The following is a 19490-nucleotide window of genomic DNA, read 5'->3' as shown; positions in this document are numbered from 1 at the left end:
CTAGAGAAAATGAAATAGAATGATAGAACCATGGTACTAAAAATAAAAATATATATATATGGCCCTACTTCAAGTAAACATGCACTAATACATATATATATTATATGTATTGTATATATGTATGTATATATGCAACTGGTGTGTGTCTGCTGGAAGAGTTTATAAGGACTTTTAGCACTATAAAGGGTAAAGGCTTGGTCTGGTTAGAAAATTATTCCTGGCTCTTTCTAGGAACTTGTGGAAGTTTAATTGGAGACACCAGTGGACTCAGGGAAATGAAGATAAAGCTAGCGACACACATAGCAACAGAAGGATTGCTGAAAGACCAGCACGGTACAACCTGGCCAATAAACTTGACACCCAGACACTGACCCATGGGAGTTGTCCTCCTGTTTAAGCAAAACAAGCCATGAATTAAACATGCATGGGGAGGGGGGATAAAAGTTCTTTCCTACAATCAAAGGGAGGACATTATTTTGTTTCACAATGAACTTTTATGTTCACAGAAAACTAGACATAATCAACTTACAAAAGACTTAGATTTTAATCATGAGCTGATCACCACCCACGCCATGCTTGCCAAGCACCTGAGACATAACAGAGGCAAACATTGGAGATAATGCGGGTTCAGTTCCAGGCCCATTATTCATAGCAATAAAGCAAATAATGCTATAGAGCCAGGCAAATGAATATTTCGGTTTCTTGGTGTATATAAAAGCGATGTTTACGCTATGCTGTACTGTCAAGCGTGCAATAGCATTACATCTTTAAAAAAAAGTAGCTTAATTTAAAAATACTCTAATACTAAAAAATACTTAACACATCACCTGAACTTTCAGTGAGTCATAATCACTGATCACAGATTGCTGTAAGAGCATAATAATAATGAAAAAGTTTGAAATATTGTGAGATTTATTAAAATGCGACAAAGTGAACAAATGCTGCCAAAAAACAAGTCACCGGCAGACTTGTACACCTCAGGGTTGCCACAAACCTCCAATCTGTGAAAACATGCAGTATCTAAAATATCTGCAAAGCACGGTAAAGCAAGACACAAAAACAAGGTGTGCCTGGACTGGCTTCATCTGCCTCTACAAAGAACCTCTCTGAGTCTAGCACTGGTTCCCTCTGAAGACGAAGTTTTGTAATCGAGCCATTCAGCTCTTTGCGTGGCTTCCAACTGGTTTTCCTGAGTCAAGACCACAGGCGGGTGAGGGCAAGAAGGTGTCTGAGAAGAAATGAGGGCAAAACGAAGGTCATGCAAAGACAGGAGTGCCCTCAGATCAGGGGAAAAGATGAAACTCATCCAGGTTTTCAATGCCAAGGATGGACGTAGGCTCTAAGTGGTTCGCCAGAACCTGCTGTGCTTTCCCGGCAGAACCTGACAAATGAATGTGCATGCCCCAGAGCACATGCTGGGGTGTAGGCCATCAGCAGTATGTTGAAGGTGACAGGTTGGGGTCTGTCACACACCGGGGAAGCCTAGTCCATGGGCAGTGAGTGGTCCCCTGGTGGCGGCTCCAGCATGGCTCCTGGAGCTGCTCTTTGCACCTCCCTCCAGACCTCCAGACCTCCAGACCACAGCTGTAAGCACAGTTGCATGAGAAAGCCTGGATTCAGGCTCCACCGTTGACAGCATGTGTGGCTGTGGACAAGGGTTCTTCTTCATCTCCCAAAGGCTCAGTTTCCTGCCGGATGAGAGGGAGAGCAGTGATGGTATGGAACTCACAGCACTGGGTGCTGGTTCTTGCAGGTGAGGATGTGAAGAGCTTCTCACTTTCCTCGGAGCCTTCGGGCTGGCTGGTGGCCGGGACCAAACTGGGCTGACTCTAGGTACTCCCCAACCTGAGCCTCAGCAGGTTGCAGACAGGATGCTGCCTGACTGGTCCCCACCTGGTGCTCAGACCGCAGGACTCAGCACAGCACGAGAAACTTCTGCAAGTGGCTTGCGCTCTGAGCAGGGGTGCAGGAAGAGGGCCTCCAGCTGTCTCGTGCAGGGCCCCACCCTGGACAGTGGGTCCAGGGAACACCCTTGAGGACAGACTGTCAGTGCACAGCCCAGAAGACCAAACTGATTTCGAAGATCCATGAAAGGACAAGACTCAAAATCAAAAGGACAGCAAGAGAGGGATTACAACGTATGTACACTGGGGTGAAATAAGGAAAGACCGATGACATATGCAGGCCTTTGAATCCAGTCTGGGACAGCCTAGCTGTGCTGTTGTGTTCCTCTGTGGAGACCGCCACCAGCATGGAAGGTGCAGCCCCCTCCCTGGGATGCCCTCCCAGGGACCCCCCCCCCTCTCTAGAGGTGCTGGGAGCCTACTGGCCACCAGCTTCCTGCCCTGCTCTGCTGGAGCCTCACCAGCCTCCTGACTAGGAATCCATGTGCCCTCAGAATACCTGCAATCCTCCTCCCCTTTACTCGCATCCACTCAGAGAAAGCTTTGAGGTCTATTCTGAATCACGTGCCTCAGTGGTTTCAACCCCCCAGGAAGCAGGGCGGCCCCCTTGGGCCACTGCGCTCTGTTCCATCAGCGAACTGATGCATGAAACTGGCACCATCGTGTTGTCCTCCTGGTGGTTGGGGAATGGAAGTGACTGGTGCTGGTGGGTGAAACAGTTGAAGGGTGAAGAGCCCTGGTGCAGACGAGTGAGGAGCATGTGGGTTTTCCTGGGTTGCTGAGCACACCCTCGGGTGTAGCTAATGCCGAGGAAAGGCATGTGGCAGGGAGCCTGGCTGGGGGGCTTCCTGGAGGCCGCCCTGGGCCCAGGTCAGCACCGGGGAGCTGCATCATCTTCCTTAGGCTTGTGGGTACTTGTCATGCCCCCACACTGCAAGATGTGCCAGAAACAGTAGCAAGAGGGGAAAGAGCCCCAGATCCTTGTTTCCTGCTTACCGGTCACCTTGGAAGGGTGGGGAACCGTGAAGTGCGGTGACAGGAAGGAGGTGCCCAGCGGGGGACTGAGCTAGAGACCCCAGCACCATGCCTCCTGCCAGCCCTCTCTGCCTTCTTGCACCGCACCAGCTCTCCTTGCTAATAGCACCTCCTGATTCCTCTGCGCTAGGCCGGACAGACACCTATTACCACGCACAGCAGACCCAGCCCCCTGCCTCAGCCTGTCCGCAGCGCAGAATGCACGGCCAGCATCACCATGCACCTCAAGGTGACACTTGTAATGGATGATTGTTGCACTTCCTAATCCATTTATGTAACCCTTCCTGCTTTGCTTGCAGTTATTTCCAGGGCTTTAGCAGCAATAAAATGGTTCCTTTCCCAAGACACAGTTCATTCAATTTACATCTGGATTGATTATAGCTAAACTTAGGACATGTCTTTACAAAGGAAGGAAAAAACAGCAATAAATCATGCACAGAAATTATTCAGCATTTATTCCCCTCCACCGCCCTAGTGTCGCAAACTCAGCATATAGCATTTGGGGGAAAAAATCCTTGCCCTTGAGAATCAGAGCCTAGTTGCGCATATGGAAATGCTCTCAGGGCAGGGCATCAGTCCAATTGCCATTAATTCCTTATTCAAGGGGTCATGGGCCACATGGCCAGACTTCCCACTAACTTCATGGTGTTAAGGGGGCTCTTCATCCACTTGTGGCTTCTTTGCTTTTGGTATCCCTCTCATGCATTCTTGTGACAGCATCCTTAGTCTCTGGCCTCTACCCCAAAAGAGCACTCTCACTGATCCTCAAACAGTTTTGGTTTAAGACCAAAACCCCCCGCTTATGGGGGCTAGAGTCCAGAGTAAGCCTGGGGATGTGGGATTCCTCCAAGCTCACCAGGCAGGTGACAAGGGACACACTCTAGGACTTGGTGTGGCTACCTGTGCATCCTCTTGAGAATGTAGCCATGGCCGTGCCCGCCAGCCAGAGGGTTCAGGTGCCAAGTGCATGGAGGATTGGCTTTTTGAGAACATTAAATGTAACTTTGTAAATACAAGAATATAAATTTAATTCAAGTAAATGTTTGTGACTAAAATTTGAAAATTTAGGTGATGCTCTTAATTCACAGAAGTCCCCATAGCCATCCCCCCTTGACAATCACTGACTTGGAGTAATGACCAAAAGAGAGAAATATAGGAGAAAGGCCTGAATTTTTATTTTTAAAAAATTTTTGTTGGCTTTTGACCATTTGACATTAAAGGGAAATATGGAGGAAAAATCAAAATGAATCAAGATGAATGATAATCATCAGCATTAGTTGAGTGCCAGGCACACTAGATTCAATCCTTCAGTTATTGTTGAGAAGTAGATAAAGTTCTACTGTTCACATTTTATAGGTGAGGAAGCAGTTGGGTGACACAGGAGGCAGGCCCATGATGTGCAGGCAGCTGTGGCTTTGCTGCAGAACTCAGCCCTTAACCACTACACTCTACTGCCATCTAGGACGCAGTGCACAAAGATGCATCATGTGCACTGCCCCAAAATACCATTTTCTTAATGTTTTGGTTGACCTTAGAGTTAAAATGAAGCTAAAACCTTTTTCTTCTCTACACTTCTCTGTAAAACTTCATTACCAGCTAACCATAATAGACCTGTTGTCCCTAATGTGTCCCTGATATAATTCAAATGATATTTAAATATTGGTATAGAGCTTAGGTTTTATTTAGAATCAAGGGGAGATTTATTTTTTTAAGATAAATGCAGTTATTTAAAATTGCTGAACATTTCATTTTCTTTCCTCAGAATTCTTTTTTTACATTAAAAAAGAATAGAAGGAAATTTGAACCAAGATAAAGATTTAGCCAAGTTTTGTAGAGTGTTTTGTTTTTTCTTTGTTGTTGCTGATTATGTAATTTATTATTATTTCTTTTGAAGGGCAGTTGAGATCCAAAGTGAGTCAGATTTTCCACCTTCCATGTTAGGTTAATAATTGCTATCCCAAGGGCAGGTTCCATCCCTGAAGTAAGATCATCCTTGCAGCATCTTCCCACCCTGTCCCCAAGACACCTGCCGGGATGCTTTGCTCAGGGTCCTGTGCTGTCACACCTGTGTGTTTCTTACAGTGGACCTGGACCGGCTCAATGATGATGTCAAGCGCTATAGCTGCACTCCTAGGAATTACTCCGTCAACCTAAGAGAGGAGCTGAAGCTGACCCACGTGGTCTTCTTTCCCCGTTGCCTCCTCGTGCAGCGCTGTGGAGGTAACTGTGGCTGTGGAACCATCAACTGGAAATCCTGTACCTGCACTTCGGGGAAAACTGTAAAAAAATATCATGAGGTATGTCCTCCTCAGCTGCAAATGTTATGTCATCTGTAGGGTGCTGGATGACCAGCCCATTACATACAGTTGTTCAGGTTGTTCACTGCACAAAGGCCCCCGGCCAGATAGATAATTGGGAGATGAAATTATACATGAGCTAAACTTGCCAAGCCAAATGCCCTAGAGGGGCTAAGTCCTTCCTGAAGAATGGACTCTTCTTTCTGATCTGTAGGACAATAATATCCCTGTTAGATTACATAATCAGATGTACAATGCAGTGCTTCAGTGTTCACATCGCCTCTTGGTAGGAATGTGATGGAATTCATAATGGCTGTCACTCCAAAATCTAGGTTCCTCTCACCAAATTCTAAAGGCCAAACTTGAATTCAGTCAAGTCATGAAGATATTAAGCAGAAATGAAGACAGCAAAATGTAAATTGACAGAAGGCATATATAGAGACTTTTTAATTCTCTAAATATGATAATATTTTTCTTCTAAAAATACCAGTTTTTCCTAAATACTGCTGAGTGCCACCTGGGGAATCAGCTTGGAAAGTATGCAAAAATAAGCAAACATAATTATGAAGATAAAAGAGGAACAGTTACCTAAGGAGGGCAGAGTTGTTCAGAGACCAGGACTCCATGTTCTTATCACGAGTAACACTGTGCTTTTTCCCTTTTAAACACATAGCACTTTATTGACAGCAGCTCTGTTACTTCCCAATCATGGGAACCTATGGAGGCGCAAAATTTAGAGACTCAGTTTTCACATATGTGAAATGGGACTAAGAAATTATAGCAGATAATCACGTATGCAGTGGTTCTGGGGACGGAATAAAATAGTGCATATGGACTGCATTTTGTAAGATGTGAAACGTCGTGTGGAAATGTGTTCAAGAGCGTAATGTAAACAATGAAGCAGACATTATCGTTAGCAATTATTGTTTGAGTTGCTTTTCCTCTGTATCCACCAAACAAAGGAATAGAGAGTGCTCCCCAAATAAAACCTTCAGCTTTGTAAAGCTGGGTTTTTGTTTTTTTTTTTAATCCTGAAAACAATAAAACATACTAACCAGTTTAAGGAGGTGACTTTGGGAGCTAAATGAAAATGCATCGTTATAACTGGTATTTTCAACTCAAGCAGTGCAGGAAATCACATGCCACCATGACCGTGCTTACCTTACACAGGGGAAATGCATTATTTTGAACCTACGTAGAACTTATTTTCTTAGTCCTAACAATTTCTTACTCCGCCCTGCCGTTTTCAAGGGAAAAACATGTTCTCATATCCAGAGAATGCTATAGTCTGTGTTCATTGTGTTGTATTTTTGTTTGACCTGATTACCTCTAGATTGAATGTTGTCCTTTGCATCTAAGAACTGGATTTTGTAACGTTTAGTCATCTCCGAGGATCAATGCAGAATGCATTCATCAGGGTCAAGTTAAAATAATCTGGCAAGTGACAAGATCTCTATGTAGGCGTGACATTGAGGAAACACATTCGAGTGCAGCCCGTTGATCTATGTGTAGAGCGCTCGATTTTCCTCTGGACTCTGCTCAGATACAAGTTACAGCTTCATCATTTAAATTGTTTATTGTGGAAATGGTCGAACTAAACATACACGCCACCGCTTAAAATCCCCTCACCTCCTAGATAGTTAACTCTACAGAATTCTGAAGGGCCCTTTTCTTAGTTCCTTCTCTCTGTACACCTGGGCAGTTACCTGTCATTTCTGTTCACGATTAGTGTCTAGAAAGGCAAGTCCTTGATCTCAGGTCATCACAGGAGCAGGTCTAAGATGTCAGCATCTTTTTGAAGCTGCTCTCTGAAGCATCTCTTTGAAACATTGCCTCGTAGTATTTTTACTTCTGGGTCTGCAGAGCTCTACACAAAATCACTCTGCCACACTCTAGACGAAGGGACGAAACAGCATCAATCACCCTCGGCCGCCACGCACCTGGAACAAACATGCCTGGCTTATTGCCCTGCGACTCCTGAAACACCTTGCAACCTGTCACCGTGATCACTCTGTTGAGTGCCCCGTGAAGATGAGTAGAAGGCTTGTTCCATTTCCAGAAGCAGGGGTTGCTTGAGTGAGGCTCATTCGGGGAAGAATCCTCATTCTTTGTTCTATTCTGTGTCTGTGTTCTTACCCCAGAGAAATGAGAAACCGGTTTCCCTAGCTTCTGGTTGTAACTGATGAGATGTGAAATGAGTTTCCATGGGGCATGAGCACCCTTAGGAGGGTAACTGGAATTTGACACATAAGCGGGCCTGCGTGACTCTGCGTGGGCATTTCTGCTCCACGTTTAAGGCATAAAACCTGAAAAATTATAAAGCTCTTAATGAAGTTTATATAACTGCTCTTTCCAGGGGCTGTGCTTTTTCTCCCGTAGGGGGTGAGCATTTTTCCCTGTGCGATACAGTTACCTTCTGTATGGATTTCTGTTCTCCAAAGTTAGTAGGCATCCTGTTAAGGTGTTTTCCTGTTTGTGCCTCTTGGAATATATAGGATACAAAAGATACTTGGGGTAGTGATCTTTCAAAAGGAAGGTTCCAGAAAACATACTGTGTAGACAATTAAAGGATGCAGGTATTTCAGTTCTCGTCCTTCCTTGATAGTGCACCACAGAGGAACAGAATCTTCCCTAGAAATATGGTGACCTTGTAAATTAATACTGAAATGTTTTTCCTCTGGTCCCCTGTCCATGTCCACTCAGGCAACAGCCGAAAACTCAGGAAGCAGCAGAAAGAAAGATGGAAGTTCATTTCTCTCCTTCCTCTTGCGATTCTGTGGCGATGCTGCTTACAATCCCCTCTCCTGTTGAGTAGAACTTTCTGCAGTAATGGAAATGTTCCTTTCGGCAGCATCCAGTATGGTAGTCACGGCAATGTGTGATTATGGGCCACTTGACATGTATAGAACAGGAAACCGGACTTTTAATTTTATATGATTTTAACTAATTTAGATATAAATAGCTACACACAACTAGCAGCTCCCATACTGAAGAGCACAGTCTGGACCCATCTCTATTTCTGGCACAGTCATTCCTGGTCTCTGGACAAAATGGGGGAAAATGACTTTAGAGGATTATTTTTATTTCACTTTAGAATTTTATATTATAAATTTGTTTCCTATTATAGTTTAAGAGTTAGGAAATGTAAACAGATATTTATATATGAACAAAAAGAGTAATTAGAGGTTTTAAACTGTTGAGCTTCAGACTTGAGATAAAAGAATAGTACTTTTAGTTTTTTACATGTTTTAAGCATCTGCCATAGAAACAAATTTAGCTAAAATTGGAAATTGAGATGAAGGAGACAGAAATTTTTTTTTTCTAAGAAGTTTCTACTTTCTGGCAAAAGCAGTGAGATTTGGGGTTATGATGATAGCCCACCATAACAAAAGTCAATAATATTTCTTGTTCTAGAAATCGCATTTCTAGAGCTAGTGTAGAGTCTCCCTGTTGCCTCCTCTTTCTCTCTCTTTGGGTGAGACTTGAGACCACACTCCCATGGGCTCTTCCTGCTTTCCTGAGGGACAGGGCAATAGAACAAAACATTGCATGACTGGAAGGAAGACGTGGTGTGTGGTTCCAGCTTTGCCACTTGGGAGGCAGCCAAGGCCCCGTCCAGCCTGCTGGGCCTGGGGACTCCTCATTGCATCCCCACCATACCCCACGATTTCGGGTTCCCAGACGGGCCTGAAATGATATGGCATCCATGACTGGTCAGCTATCCTATCCCACATCCCACCTTCCTGATACTCTGTAAGGAACACAAGCAAACTGGTGGTAAAAGTGCTAAGTCAGTGGAAGAGAATGAACAGTTAATGTTGCTAGAAGAGTTCACTCGCTCATCAGTAATAACACAACACTCACTTCATGCGGATGCTGGATAATCGCAAGGATCTCAAGACTGGAAAGTTCACAACAGATGTGGGTGGACTCCTCTGAGAGGAGGTCTGGCTGTCCCTGCTCCCGCTCCCTCACAGCCCCGATGACTCACAGAGGGAATGGACTCTGCATTTAAGAACAAAATGTGCACATTCCTTCCTTTCTAGGCCAAGCTTCCCACATCATTTTTGCAAAGCTGCCTCGGGGTGTGCTACCCCTCAGGTGGACAAGACCATCTGTGACATGAACGATCCTCTGGGCTAATTCCATGCTCTGACTTCAGAGCCCGCTGAGCCTTCCATTACGTTCTTTGCAGCGGGAGGCTGAACACACAGTTAACAACCCCGGAAGGTGCTGTGAAAATTGGGTAACTGCTTAGTTCTTTAAAGGCTGGACGGTAGGATGCCTGGGTGGCTCAGTGGTTGACCATCTGCCTTTGGCTCAGGGCATGATCCCAGGATCCTGGGATCGAGTCCTGCACTGCGCTCCCTGCATGGAGCCTGCTTCTCCCTCTGCCTATGTTTCTGCCTCTCTCCCTGTGTCTCTTATGAATAAATAAAATCTTTAAAAAAATTTAAATAAAAAATAAAGGCTGGACTGTAGCATTCACCCCACAGTAACCCCCAGGGTGCTCACAGAAAAGTTAATGTCTACAGATAGTGAGGTTGCTCTTTGAGTATTTGTGAGTTTATTTACCCAGACTCTAATCCCAGCCTTCGATCACCGGCAGACTTCTTCAGGAGTCGTCGCTAAACTCTGTCAGTGGTGTCTTTCTTACAAGTATTTATCTTAAGACATGGAGTGAGTCCTTCTGCTATGATGCCCCACGTCTGCTGGGACCACTGCTGGCAGCTTTGGCCATTACCTAGGCAGAAAATAATATGTTATCCCTTCTCCAGATTATTTGTCCATTTCAGAAAAATGGACTACCAGCCCTTAAAAATCTCAAGTCTTTGAACATTTTTCATAAAGTCTAGAAGCATGGTAAAGCACAGGATGGAAGCAAAAATATGAAGCTTTTTTTTTTTTTTAAGATCGGAAACCATCTGTATATGGAACACCACCTGCCTTAGAAGTTGGGTAGGATCTAAACTCTTAAGGATTCCTGCTTATACAGTGCATTTGTCCTGAAATATAATATGTTTATGTTTCTATGTCAGCCATTAATTTGAGAACTATTACAAGGCCTTAACAACCTTTATATATATATACTCCATATATATATATATATATATCCATATATATATACTCCCAATAAAGAAGAACCCAACTCAGCAGATAGCTTTTCTGCCAAGTATTGTTTTATTAGTGTAATAGCTTTATGGCCATGATTCATTTGGTGGTTTATTGGCAACAAGGCAAGTAACCGAGGTGAAATATCTTTCATGATGTGGTAATTTGCAAACTGAACATTTTTGACTTTGTGCAGCATTGTGAAAGCCACCAATTGTCTCAGTCATTCTCCGGTTAGTAAGAGTAAACTTTGCCTGGCTTCGTGTGGCTCTCCAGATCGTGGAGAGGGGTCAGGATGTCCATTTCCACCCACAGGTTATGAGCAATGGCTAGCTGCTCCTAGGTGGGTTCTTAGTTCAGGGCATGCTTGCAGCTGTGAGCCACAGCTCGGAAACTAGGAAAGCATTTGGGGATGCTCCTATTCCTAAGTATCCTTCAGCAGCTGTAATTAACTCAACGGTTCCTTCCATTTAGTAGTGACCAGATAACCTATAACCAGCCAGTTTGCCTTCACAGATAAAGGCTTTTCATTTCTCTTTTAACTTTCCATGCTCTCTCAAGTCAGCTTTGCTTTCTTCCTCCTTTCAATGCTGTGTACCTGAACTGAAGACTGTTACATGGTATGAAAGCTTTGAACATCAATGCTGTGATCAGCCAGGAAACAGTCCAATTTCCACTTTGTTCAAACAGTGCTTTCCTGTCTTGTCTGAGAAAGTGTCAGCCAATTCATTTTTCTCTTCTTATCAGCAAAACACATATATACAGTGCCCACGTTGCTTAATATAAAACTTAGGGAAAATCCCCACACATTCGGGAGACCAGTTAGAAAAACTGCCAGGGCTCTGCGCTCATCCCGCAGCACACACTTTTGTTTGCCATCCAGTGAGAAAGCAAATCCACAGAGCCCTGATGATGTGGTGCCAGTCATCACAGCCCATGAGGCTATTGTCACGGCCTTAGCTCATCAGATGCTCCTCCTGCACATCTGCAGACATCTGGATTGTGTGGAGCCTTGGACAATAGTGACTAATTCATATTGGAGAAATTCTCCATGATGCTGTGGGACTCAAATGCCCAATGCCTTCCACGGCAATCTGACCAAATACAGCCTAGCTGGACTTGCTTACCCATCGTGACAGGGTGTTCAATATCCCAACATGTAACACATTCTTCAACCGTTGTTGTTGGGTTTTTACTTTTTTTTTTAATGGAGAAGCTACATCTTTTTTTTTTTTAAATGAAGAAGCAACATCTTTTTTTTTTTTTTTTTTTTTTTGCTTTCTTTTCTGTAGTTCCCAGCAGGAGAAAGCATGGGAGCCATAAACAGAAAGCAAACGTCACTGTAATTCTGCTCTTGATACTTTAAATCTTCTTCCAAAATTGTGAAAGCATTAGAAGTGGTGCATAGCATGGGACACATTCTTTGGCCTCTGCTCTACTTCCTGGGTTGTTGGTGTGCCGGCTGTTTGCTAGAGGTGGGAGAGAAGATGCAGATGCAGGGGGGAGGTAAAAAGGAGAGCACAGGAGCAAAGGCTTCTGGTTGGTGCCCCGCCCACCCAGGTGTGTTTCTTTAGCAGCTACTAGGTTCTCAACGTGCTACTGAGCCATGCAAACCAAAGTCCCTGTTTCACAGGTGAGCTAACCCACATGGAGTCAAATTCTGGTGCCACCAATCACCAGCTCTGTAATTTTGGGCAAGTAACTAATCTCTCTTCCCTTATCTATGAAAAATTAGAAATGAACCTAACAGTTTTGCAGTGAGATCCAAATAATTTAGTATTTGCAAAGTCACTCAAAACAGCGTGTGGCATCTAGTAAGTACTCAATAATGTTGGTAATAGTTTCTGCTATCCTTGCCCTCCAAGCGTTTATAATCCAGCAGACAGAGGGTGATGGATTATATGGATTATATGGATGGATTATCACACATGATAAATGGTGTGAAATTATATGGGACACACTGAGTGTAATCCAATGGCAGGAGGAATAGGGAGCTATGTCATCAGCCATCACACATATCGTTCAGACCAGCTTCACCAACAGCAAATACTTTCAGCCTCTGTGCCTCAGGCATGAAGTCTCATAGGGTATCATCTCCCCCTCACTGTGGACTCATATATGTTGTTCTGAAGCTCTGCTCCATGTAGGACTCCATGTTCCACTCTGGTAGCAGAGCCCAGGCTCCATGGCTTGATTGCAGGTTGAACAGATGAAGGGGTTTAGTCTCCTCCTCCCTGGAGCCCCCATGGCACAGTAGAGTTGGACCAGGGGTGGTACAGAGAGCTGAGGACTCGGAACCCACTCTCCTGGTAGATGGTTCTGGTTTGTTCAGGACTTGAAACAAATAATTGTGTGAGGATGAGCAGATTGCTGGGAAGAGAATCCATGGTAAAGAAGCAGAGGAATGCCATGGAAAGTCCTGCAGATTCTAAGGCAAGATTTTGCCACACATTACCTTCAGCCTGGACCACGGTGTGCCAGCCGAAGCACATCAGGTCCCCAGTCTGCTCACCTGTGCTGCCCGACACCCTTGCGAGACACAAAAGGGAATCACAGGCACACAGAAAAGGCGCCAGTCCCAGTGTGCTAGGACCCTAGCGGAGGGAACCCTGTGCCCAGGTCCAAGGGGCCAGAGGACCCTACACCCGGCACAGGGCCTCCTGGAGAGGCTCAGTCTTCCAATATAGACAGCAGACATAGGGTATGTCATCTGCTATGTGACAGGGTTTGCCGGAGGGCAAAAGAAATAATGTGTCTATGCAAATCCTTTGAAAACTGCAAAATACAGCATAATTGTATGGTAGTGCCCACTGGAGTTTAGAGTCTGACAGGAAAATAGAACAAAAAATTGAAAGTAAAGACTAACAGGAACCTAAGAATATGAAGCAGAGAAGCAATTAAACTAACCAGATCATTTATGTGAAAGTGCGCACATGATTTTACAAGTAATTGTGTCTGCAGTAAGCAATGTGTGATTCCAGTGAAGGCCACTGCGGGGGAGAAGTTAGCTTCCACATAAACTTACTAGAATCATGTTTCAGCTTTGTTTTTTAAAAATTTTTATTTAAGTTCCAGTGAGTTAACATACAGTATAATATTAATTTCAGGTGACTCAGAACTTCCCTTCATCACTCAGTGCTCATTATGACAGGTGCACTCCTTCATCCTCATCACCTGTCTCCCCCCCACCTCCCCTCTGATGACTTCAGTGTGTTGTCTGTAAAGAGTCTGTCTCTTAAAAAAAAATTACAAATTAAAAAAAGGTCTGTTTCTTGGTTTGTGTCTTTCTTGTTTTGCTTCTGAAATTCCACATATGGGTGAGATCATTTGTTATTTGTCTTTCTCTGATTTTCCCTTAGCATTGTACCCTCTAGTTCCATCCATGTTATCACAATCAACTTACTAATTTTAAAAGGATATATTTATGAAGAAATGCTATATTGATAGATAGGTATTAATGTCGAAAGATTCTAGTGGAGCCTGATCTGTTTTGACTTATAAAAGATGTTGTGTATTAACAAATATATAAGAACATAAGCACATTTCACTTTATTATGGCCACTAATCACCTTCATCAGGGCAAGATATTTTACCCCAATGAAACATTTAGCCACAGCAGCATATTACGTTCATGACTTTATTCACTTTCTGTCTACAAAGTAATAAGTGCTCAGTATTGTATTTATCCATAACATATGCTTTGTTCAAAAGAATCTTTATGACAGTATTTGGAGCAGCACTTGGCATGAAACCGGCCCTTAGAAAGCTATCAATATTTGCCAGGACCCCTGAGCTTATCTTGGTCTGTAGGTTGGTGATGCAGGAGGCTGCTCTGTGATGAGCAGAACACTCCACGTCATGAAGCTGATGATTTAAGAATATTTACACGAGAGCATCGTAATAGCAAAATTCATAGCTTCTATTGGCTTCTCAAAAGGTTGAGAACCAGTCCTCATAAAGAGAATAAGGGATATCTAGCTGTGTTGACTCTCAGAGTTTTCTAACAGGAAATATACTTCTTGTCCTAGGTATTGAAGTTTGAGCCTGGCCATTTCAAGAGGAGGGGCAGAGCGAAGCACATGGCTCTTGTTGACATCCAGCTGGATCACCATGAGCGGTGTGATTGCATCTGTAGCTCCCGACCACCTCGATAAAAGAATGTGTGCCTACTTACCCTGAACATGAGTGAATCTTTAGTTTAAGGAGGGTGTAGTAAGAGATCCTTTTCCTGCCAGCAACCGAACTTAATGACCAGCCTGCAAAGCAGTGAGTGCAAGTGGCTGATGAGGTTCAACCTTGCTTTGTTAGCCATGGCAAGTAGAAAGCTATATCACTGACTTTTTAATCCAAGAATATAGGATTGCATTTAAGAATAGTATTGGAGAATATATGCACATATATACACACACATATATATATTCTCCATATCTGTGTGTAAATACATAAAATGGTTTATTCAGTGTGTATGACCAGGTACACCAGAGCTTACATATGCTTGAGTTATTTAGAGACTTAAAATCTTTTAACAAATTAAGGGACATATTAAATACATGAAACATGGCCCTGGAAGATTCAGAAGATTATTTTGTTTATTTTTAAAATTTGAATCACAAAACGATCTTGGATCTTGCTCTTTTAAAGAAAACACCTTGTATATTAAAAACCAATAAATGAGTTTTTCTTACATATACATCTTAATTATAAAAAAGAAAAAAAAAAGGCAAACTGTGGTTTCTGGGGGAAAAGGCACAGTCCTACCTATTTTTCCCGTGGGACACACTACATGCTTACCTATGTTGACAATAATTACCTATCTCCAGAAGCGTGCCATAATAATCTAGATGCTTTAGAAATTAAGTCATGAAGTCCTCTTTTATGCATCTTGCTGAGGCATGCAAATTCATTTAACATCTGTCTCAAAAAAACTTCGCAGGTTTTATTATTATAATCCTCCCAGAGACAATTTATGAAGTGTAGCAGAATTTTGAATTGTTTCTTTCTGAAAGCCCCTCCACAAAAGTAATCCCTTTGGGAAATGGCATGAGGACTATATGAGCCTTTAAAAAAACAGTGCTCATTGAAAGATTTGGGTAGTTTAAAGTAAAAATAGTGAACATAGAAATATTAACAGAACTGGAAATTGGATGGAATATTTGAGTGGATCCATATTTAATAACAGATCCAAACTCTCCTAACTATGCCAATTCATTTAATGTATCTTGCTTTTATGATCCCATCTCTCTGAAATGCACACGTGGATTTATGATGGCATTTTATATTTGGTGAGCATCATGAATTATGTATACCTTAAAAGCGTTCGTGTATTAAAACAACCCAATTTTATTGATGTAGATTCCCAATCATATCTTCACTCACCATTCTGAATTCCTGTTTCTGAACTACGTGATATCAGACTTGGGGTCTCTAGTGTTCTCCAGATCTGTGGAACTGGTTCTAAGAAACTACCCTGAAAGTTACAGCAACACAAATTTGGCCTCGCGCCACCGCTAGAAATCTTGGGTTTGCACCTGTGGTCATTATTGGTATTTAGAATAATTTTAGCTCCCTGGCTCCCCACTGTCTATTTGAAGAATTGACTCCCAGAGTAGGAAGTTCATCATTGAGGGCAATGCTGAAATCAGAGAGAGCTCTGGTTTTCTGGCTGCCTTGAAACAAAAAAGGGAGAGCCAATTTCTTCCATGAGTCCCTACTGACCAGAACTAGTTTGGGGGTGCATGATGGGGCCTGGGTAAGCCCTGGGTCAGGTGAGCAGCCTAAATATACCTGGACTGAAAGCATGGGCTAAGTTCTCCACCATCTGTAATTGTAGGCCCCTCCCCTTTCAGTTCTTTGAGACCAAAGGTCTTTGGTTATTAAAGATGCACCTGTGAGATTTCCCTGGAAGCACCCAGTCGGTGCTTCTACCACAAAGGATGAGTGGTGAAATCACTGCATTGTTGGGTTGCCCAGAACTTCAGAAACAGCCAAAGCAGATGCACTCACAGTCAGGACTCCTCGACCCCTCACGGCCACCTGCCACTTACCCTGTTGGTTTATGTGCCCAAAGCAAAATGTGTCACATCACTCCGGGGTGTAGGGCTCATGTCACAGCTTTAAGTAAGAAAAAGTAGAGTGTTCTATCCAATTTCCAATAAAGCTTCCAGTCTGCAATCACCAGGATGGTTTTCAGTTAAAGGCCCCTCTGTACTTTTTATTTATTAGCTGAAATGTAAGCAGGCATAGTCATTCACTTTTGTTTCTTCTTTTCTGAGTGTTTTATTAAAATGTCTCCCTTGGTTATCTGTTATCTATTGCACTTCCAACACGTAGCCAATAAATCTGTTTCATTGCCATCAAAGGAATAAAAAAGCTTGCCGTACAAATTACATTTCAAAACAAACCCTAATCAATCAGCATTTCTGCATGGCTCACTCACCTGCAGTAATGCCTCTCATTCAAGATGTTCTTAGAGAGCAGAATGCTTCCATAAGGAGAAATTTTTATGTTTTTTGTTATATCGGTAACAGGCACCTTTTTCTCTTGCAGCATTTCTCTGTAGCAAAAGTAAAATTCCTCTTACCTTTATGAAAAAGATATATATTGCTTTTGAACGTAATTACTCCATTGTTTAGTTCCCAGTGGCAGTTTTAAAAGATGTACAATGTTAGAAACTTACTTTCGCTAATGTATGCAGCTCCGGGGCGGGGCACCAGATAGCGAGCTGTCTGCTGGCCGGGCGCTTGGGTTCCGGGGGTTCCGGGGCAGCAGGGCGGGACCTGAGGTTTTGCTGTTTTGTTGTTGCTGTTCTTTCGTTTCTGTTTCCCCACGGGGGCCTTTTAATAAAATATAGTCTCCTCTGACATTCCTCACCTAAGAGTTCACAGCCTGTCTCTTCCTTAGGGGCCTGACATTAGTAACATCTAGACTCATTTCCCCTTTGCCTGCCCTGGCGGCTTTTCCATCCAGGCCCCAGCCCGGGTGTGAGTATGAACAGCTCTCGGGGGCCCATCCGTGGAGGGGCTGCGCTCCCCAGGACTTCAGTGCATGGTGTAGAGGTGGGGGCCGCGGGGAGGTCGAGCAAGGGGACAGCTCTCCTCTCTGCGAGGTTAGCTCTTGCTTTCAGCCTAGTCTCTATCTTCATCCTACTGGAGGCACGACGACAGCTGCTCAGTGTTGGGTGAGACTCGGCCACTGTATTTAGCTGAGCAATTTCAGGTTATTTGGGGAAAGGAAGTAGAGACGAGTATTCTGTGCCAAGAATCAATTTTACCATAGGAAATACCAGCTCATGTGTGAGTCAAGTGTGGCGGACAAAAGGAAGGAATCCAACAATGCTGTGCATGGCAGTTAACTCAGATAACTGGGATTTTTATATAAAAATCATGCTAGCTATATACGTATATCAGCGGCATCTTAATGCACATACCTTAATAATCCTCTGTTATTTCCTGAAGTATATATGTGTCCAGTTTTACTCTGAGAATCACTTAACAGATGTCCAAATTGTTGATATCCTCCCAGGGTCCTCTGAAAGAGTATTAAATTAAAATTCATAGATTATTATTCATGCCTGAAATCCCAGGAAATACAGTTGTGTTTATTGACAACTCTGATCAAATATGCTGGAAGAGAGAATATTTATAATCCACTGGTTTTTATTGACAACCACTTAAATTTTGTTGTTTTTAAAGATCCAGTTAAAGACGATGAAGGCCTGCAAGACTTAACATACAGCACGAGGGCGGGGTGTCTCCAAAGTAGGAGGGCATCACCAGTGGGAATGGATGAGCAGCTAACAGCTCTATTCAGGACTTCATGCTTGCTCTTCGCGTTACAGTCCTGAATTTGCAAGTTAACATGTATCTCTTTAAAATAAATTTCTTTTCTGTAGAGCTCTGTAAACATCCGTTAGCAGGACACATTGGCCTAGAGGGGGGCAGAGTCCCTGACAAAGCTTAATGTACTTAGCGTGGCACATTATGGGCCAAGAAATCTTCATTTTCCAATAAAACAATTTGGCTCTCTAATTATTTTAAACTGTTGGATACTGGCTACCAGGTTTAGTGGCCAGGAACCAAATATTAAAATAACTCTTGGATTCAGTGTATATTTTGCATAATTCCTATAATAGAGATTCCCTTTTAAGAATATATCGTGGGGGGATCCCTGGGTGGCGCAGTGGTTTGGCGCCTGTCTTTGGCCCAGGGCGCGATCCTGGAGACCCGGGATTGAATCCCACGTCGGGCTCCTGGTGCATGGAGCCTGCTTCTCCCTCTGCCTGTGTCTCTGCCTCTCTCTCTCTCTCTCTCTCTCTCTCTCTGTGACTATCATAAATAAAAAGAAGAAAGAAAGAAAGAAAGAAAGAAAGAAAGAAAGAAAGAAAGAAAGAAAGAATATATCGTGGGTCATGTTCTCTAGCCTATGTCCTCTCGTCTGAAGCCTTATTACAAATTCATCCTCTTCTGGTATCTTCTGGCCTTTTTTTTCTCCCTATGACTCCCACATTCCTTCTCAGCAGGCTCTGCCCACCAATCTTTGGGTCAGAAGGAATCAGGATTGATGCCTGTTTTGAGGAGGCCCAGGACAGTGGGCTGCTCAAGATGACCAGGAGAGTAAAGCTCCCAAGTGAGCTCTTCATAGGCTTAGATCACCAACTCTTAAGGAATCTTCTTTTCAAGAGTTGAACACATCAAGTGAATGTTTCCTATTATTGTCCATTTTGGCACAGACTTCAGAATGTGGTGGTGGATATGTACAGACTTCTATCACAGGAAACCTAGGCACCATCAATATGGGGAAAACTGACTACTAAATGTTTCATTAGTTCATTCAACAATAAAATGTATTAAAACACACTGTGTATCAAGTATGCTTTGGGGTCAAAACATAAAGTCCACAACAGAGGATAAAAGTAGAGGGAGAGATTCTAGGTGGGATAAACAAGAAGCACAAAGATGTCCCAGCAAAAATGCATAAGGTATGTGGCCTTTCAAAGAATGAAAAGTAGCAGAAAGGAATCTGCAGACACATAGTTGGTGGAAAGCTGGAGAAGGCAGGAAAGCATTGGGTTATGCAACGTCTTGTGTGGATGGCTACTGAAATTTTGTCATTTGCATGTTAGAGAGGAAGCCATGGGGGCTTT

At 43.3% G+C, this 19490-nt stretch overlaps 1 protein-coding gene across 3 annotated transcripts in view; it reads left to right on the top strand.

Annotated features, from left to right (window-relative positions):
• Positions 1-17217, top strand: part of PDGFD (platelet derived growth factor D) — a 222222-nt gene extending 205005 nt beyond the window's left edge. For all 3 annotated transcript variants that reach the window (XM_055306378.1, XM_055306377.1, XM_055306379.1), the window contains exons 6-7: positions 5022-5236; positions 14377-17217. In XM_055306378.1, coding sequence (XP_055162353.1) covers positions 5022-5236; positions 14377-14502 — 341 coding nt within the window. In that variant the 3' untranslated portion in view covers positions 14503-17217. The remainder of the gene's footprint in view (positions 1-5021; positions 5237-14376) is intronic.
• The last annotated feature ends 2273 nt before the right edge of the window (positions 17218-19490 follow it).

The sequence above is a fragment of the Nyctereutes procyonoides genome, unplaced genomic scaffold (genome assembly GCF_905146905.1).
Source record: "Nyctereutes procyonoides isolate TBG_1078 unplaced genomic scaffold, NYPRO_anot_genome, whole genome shotgun sequence".
Classification (NCBI taxonomy): Eukaryota; Metazoa; Chordata; class Mammalia; order Carnivora; family Canidae; genus Nyctereutes; species Nyctereutes procyonoides.
Note: the sequence above shows the minus strand (reverse complement) of the source record. Positions and strands in the feature narration are given on the sequence as shown.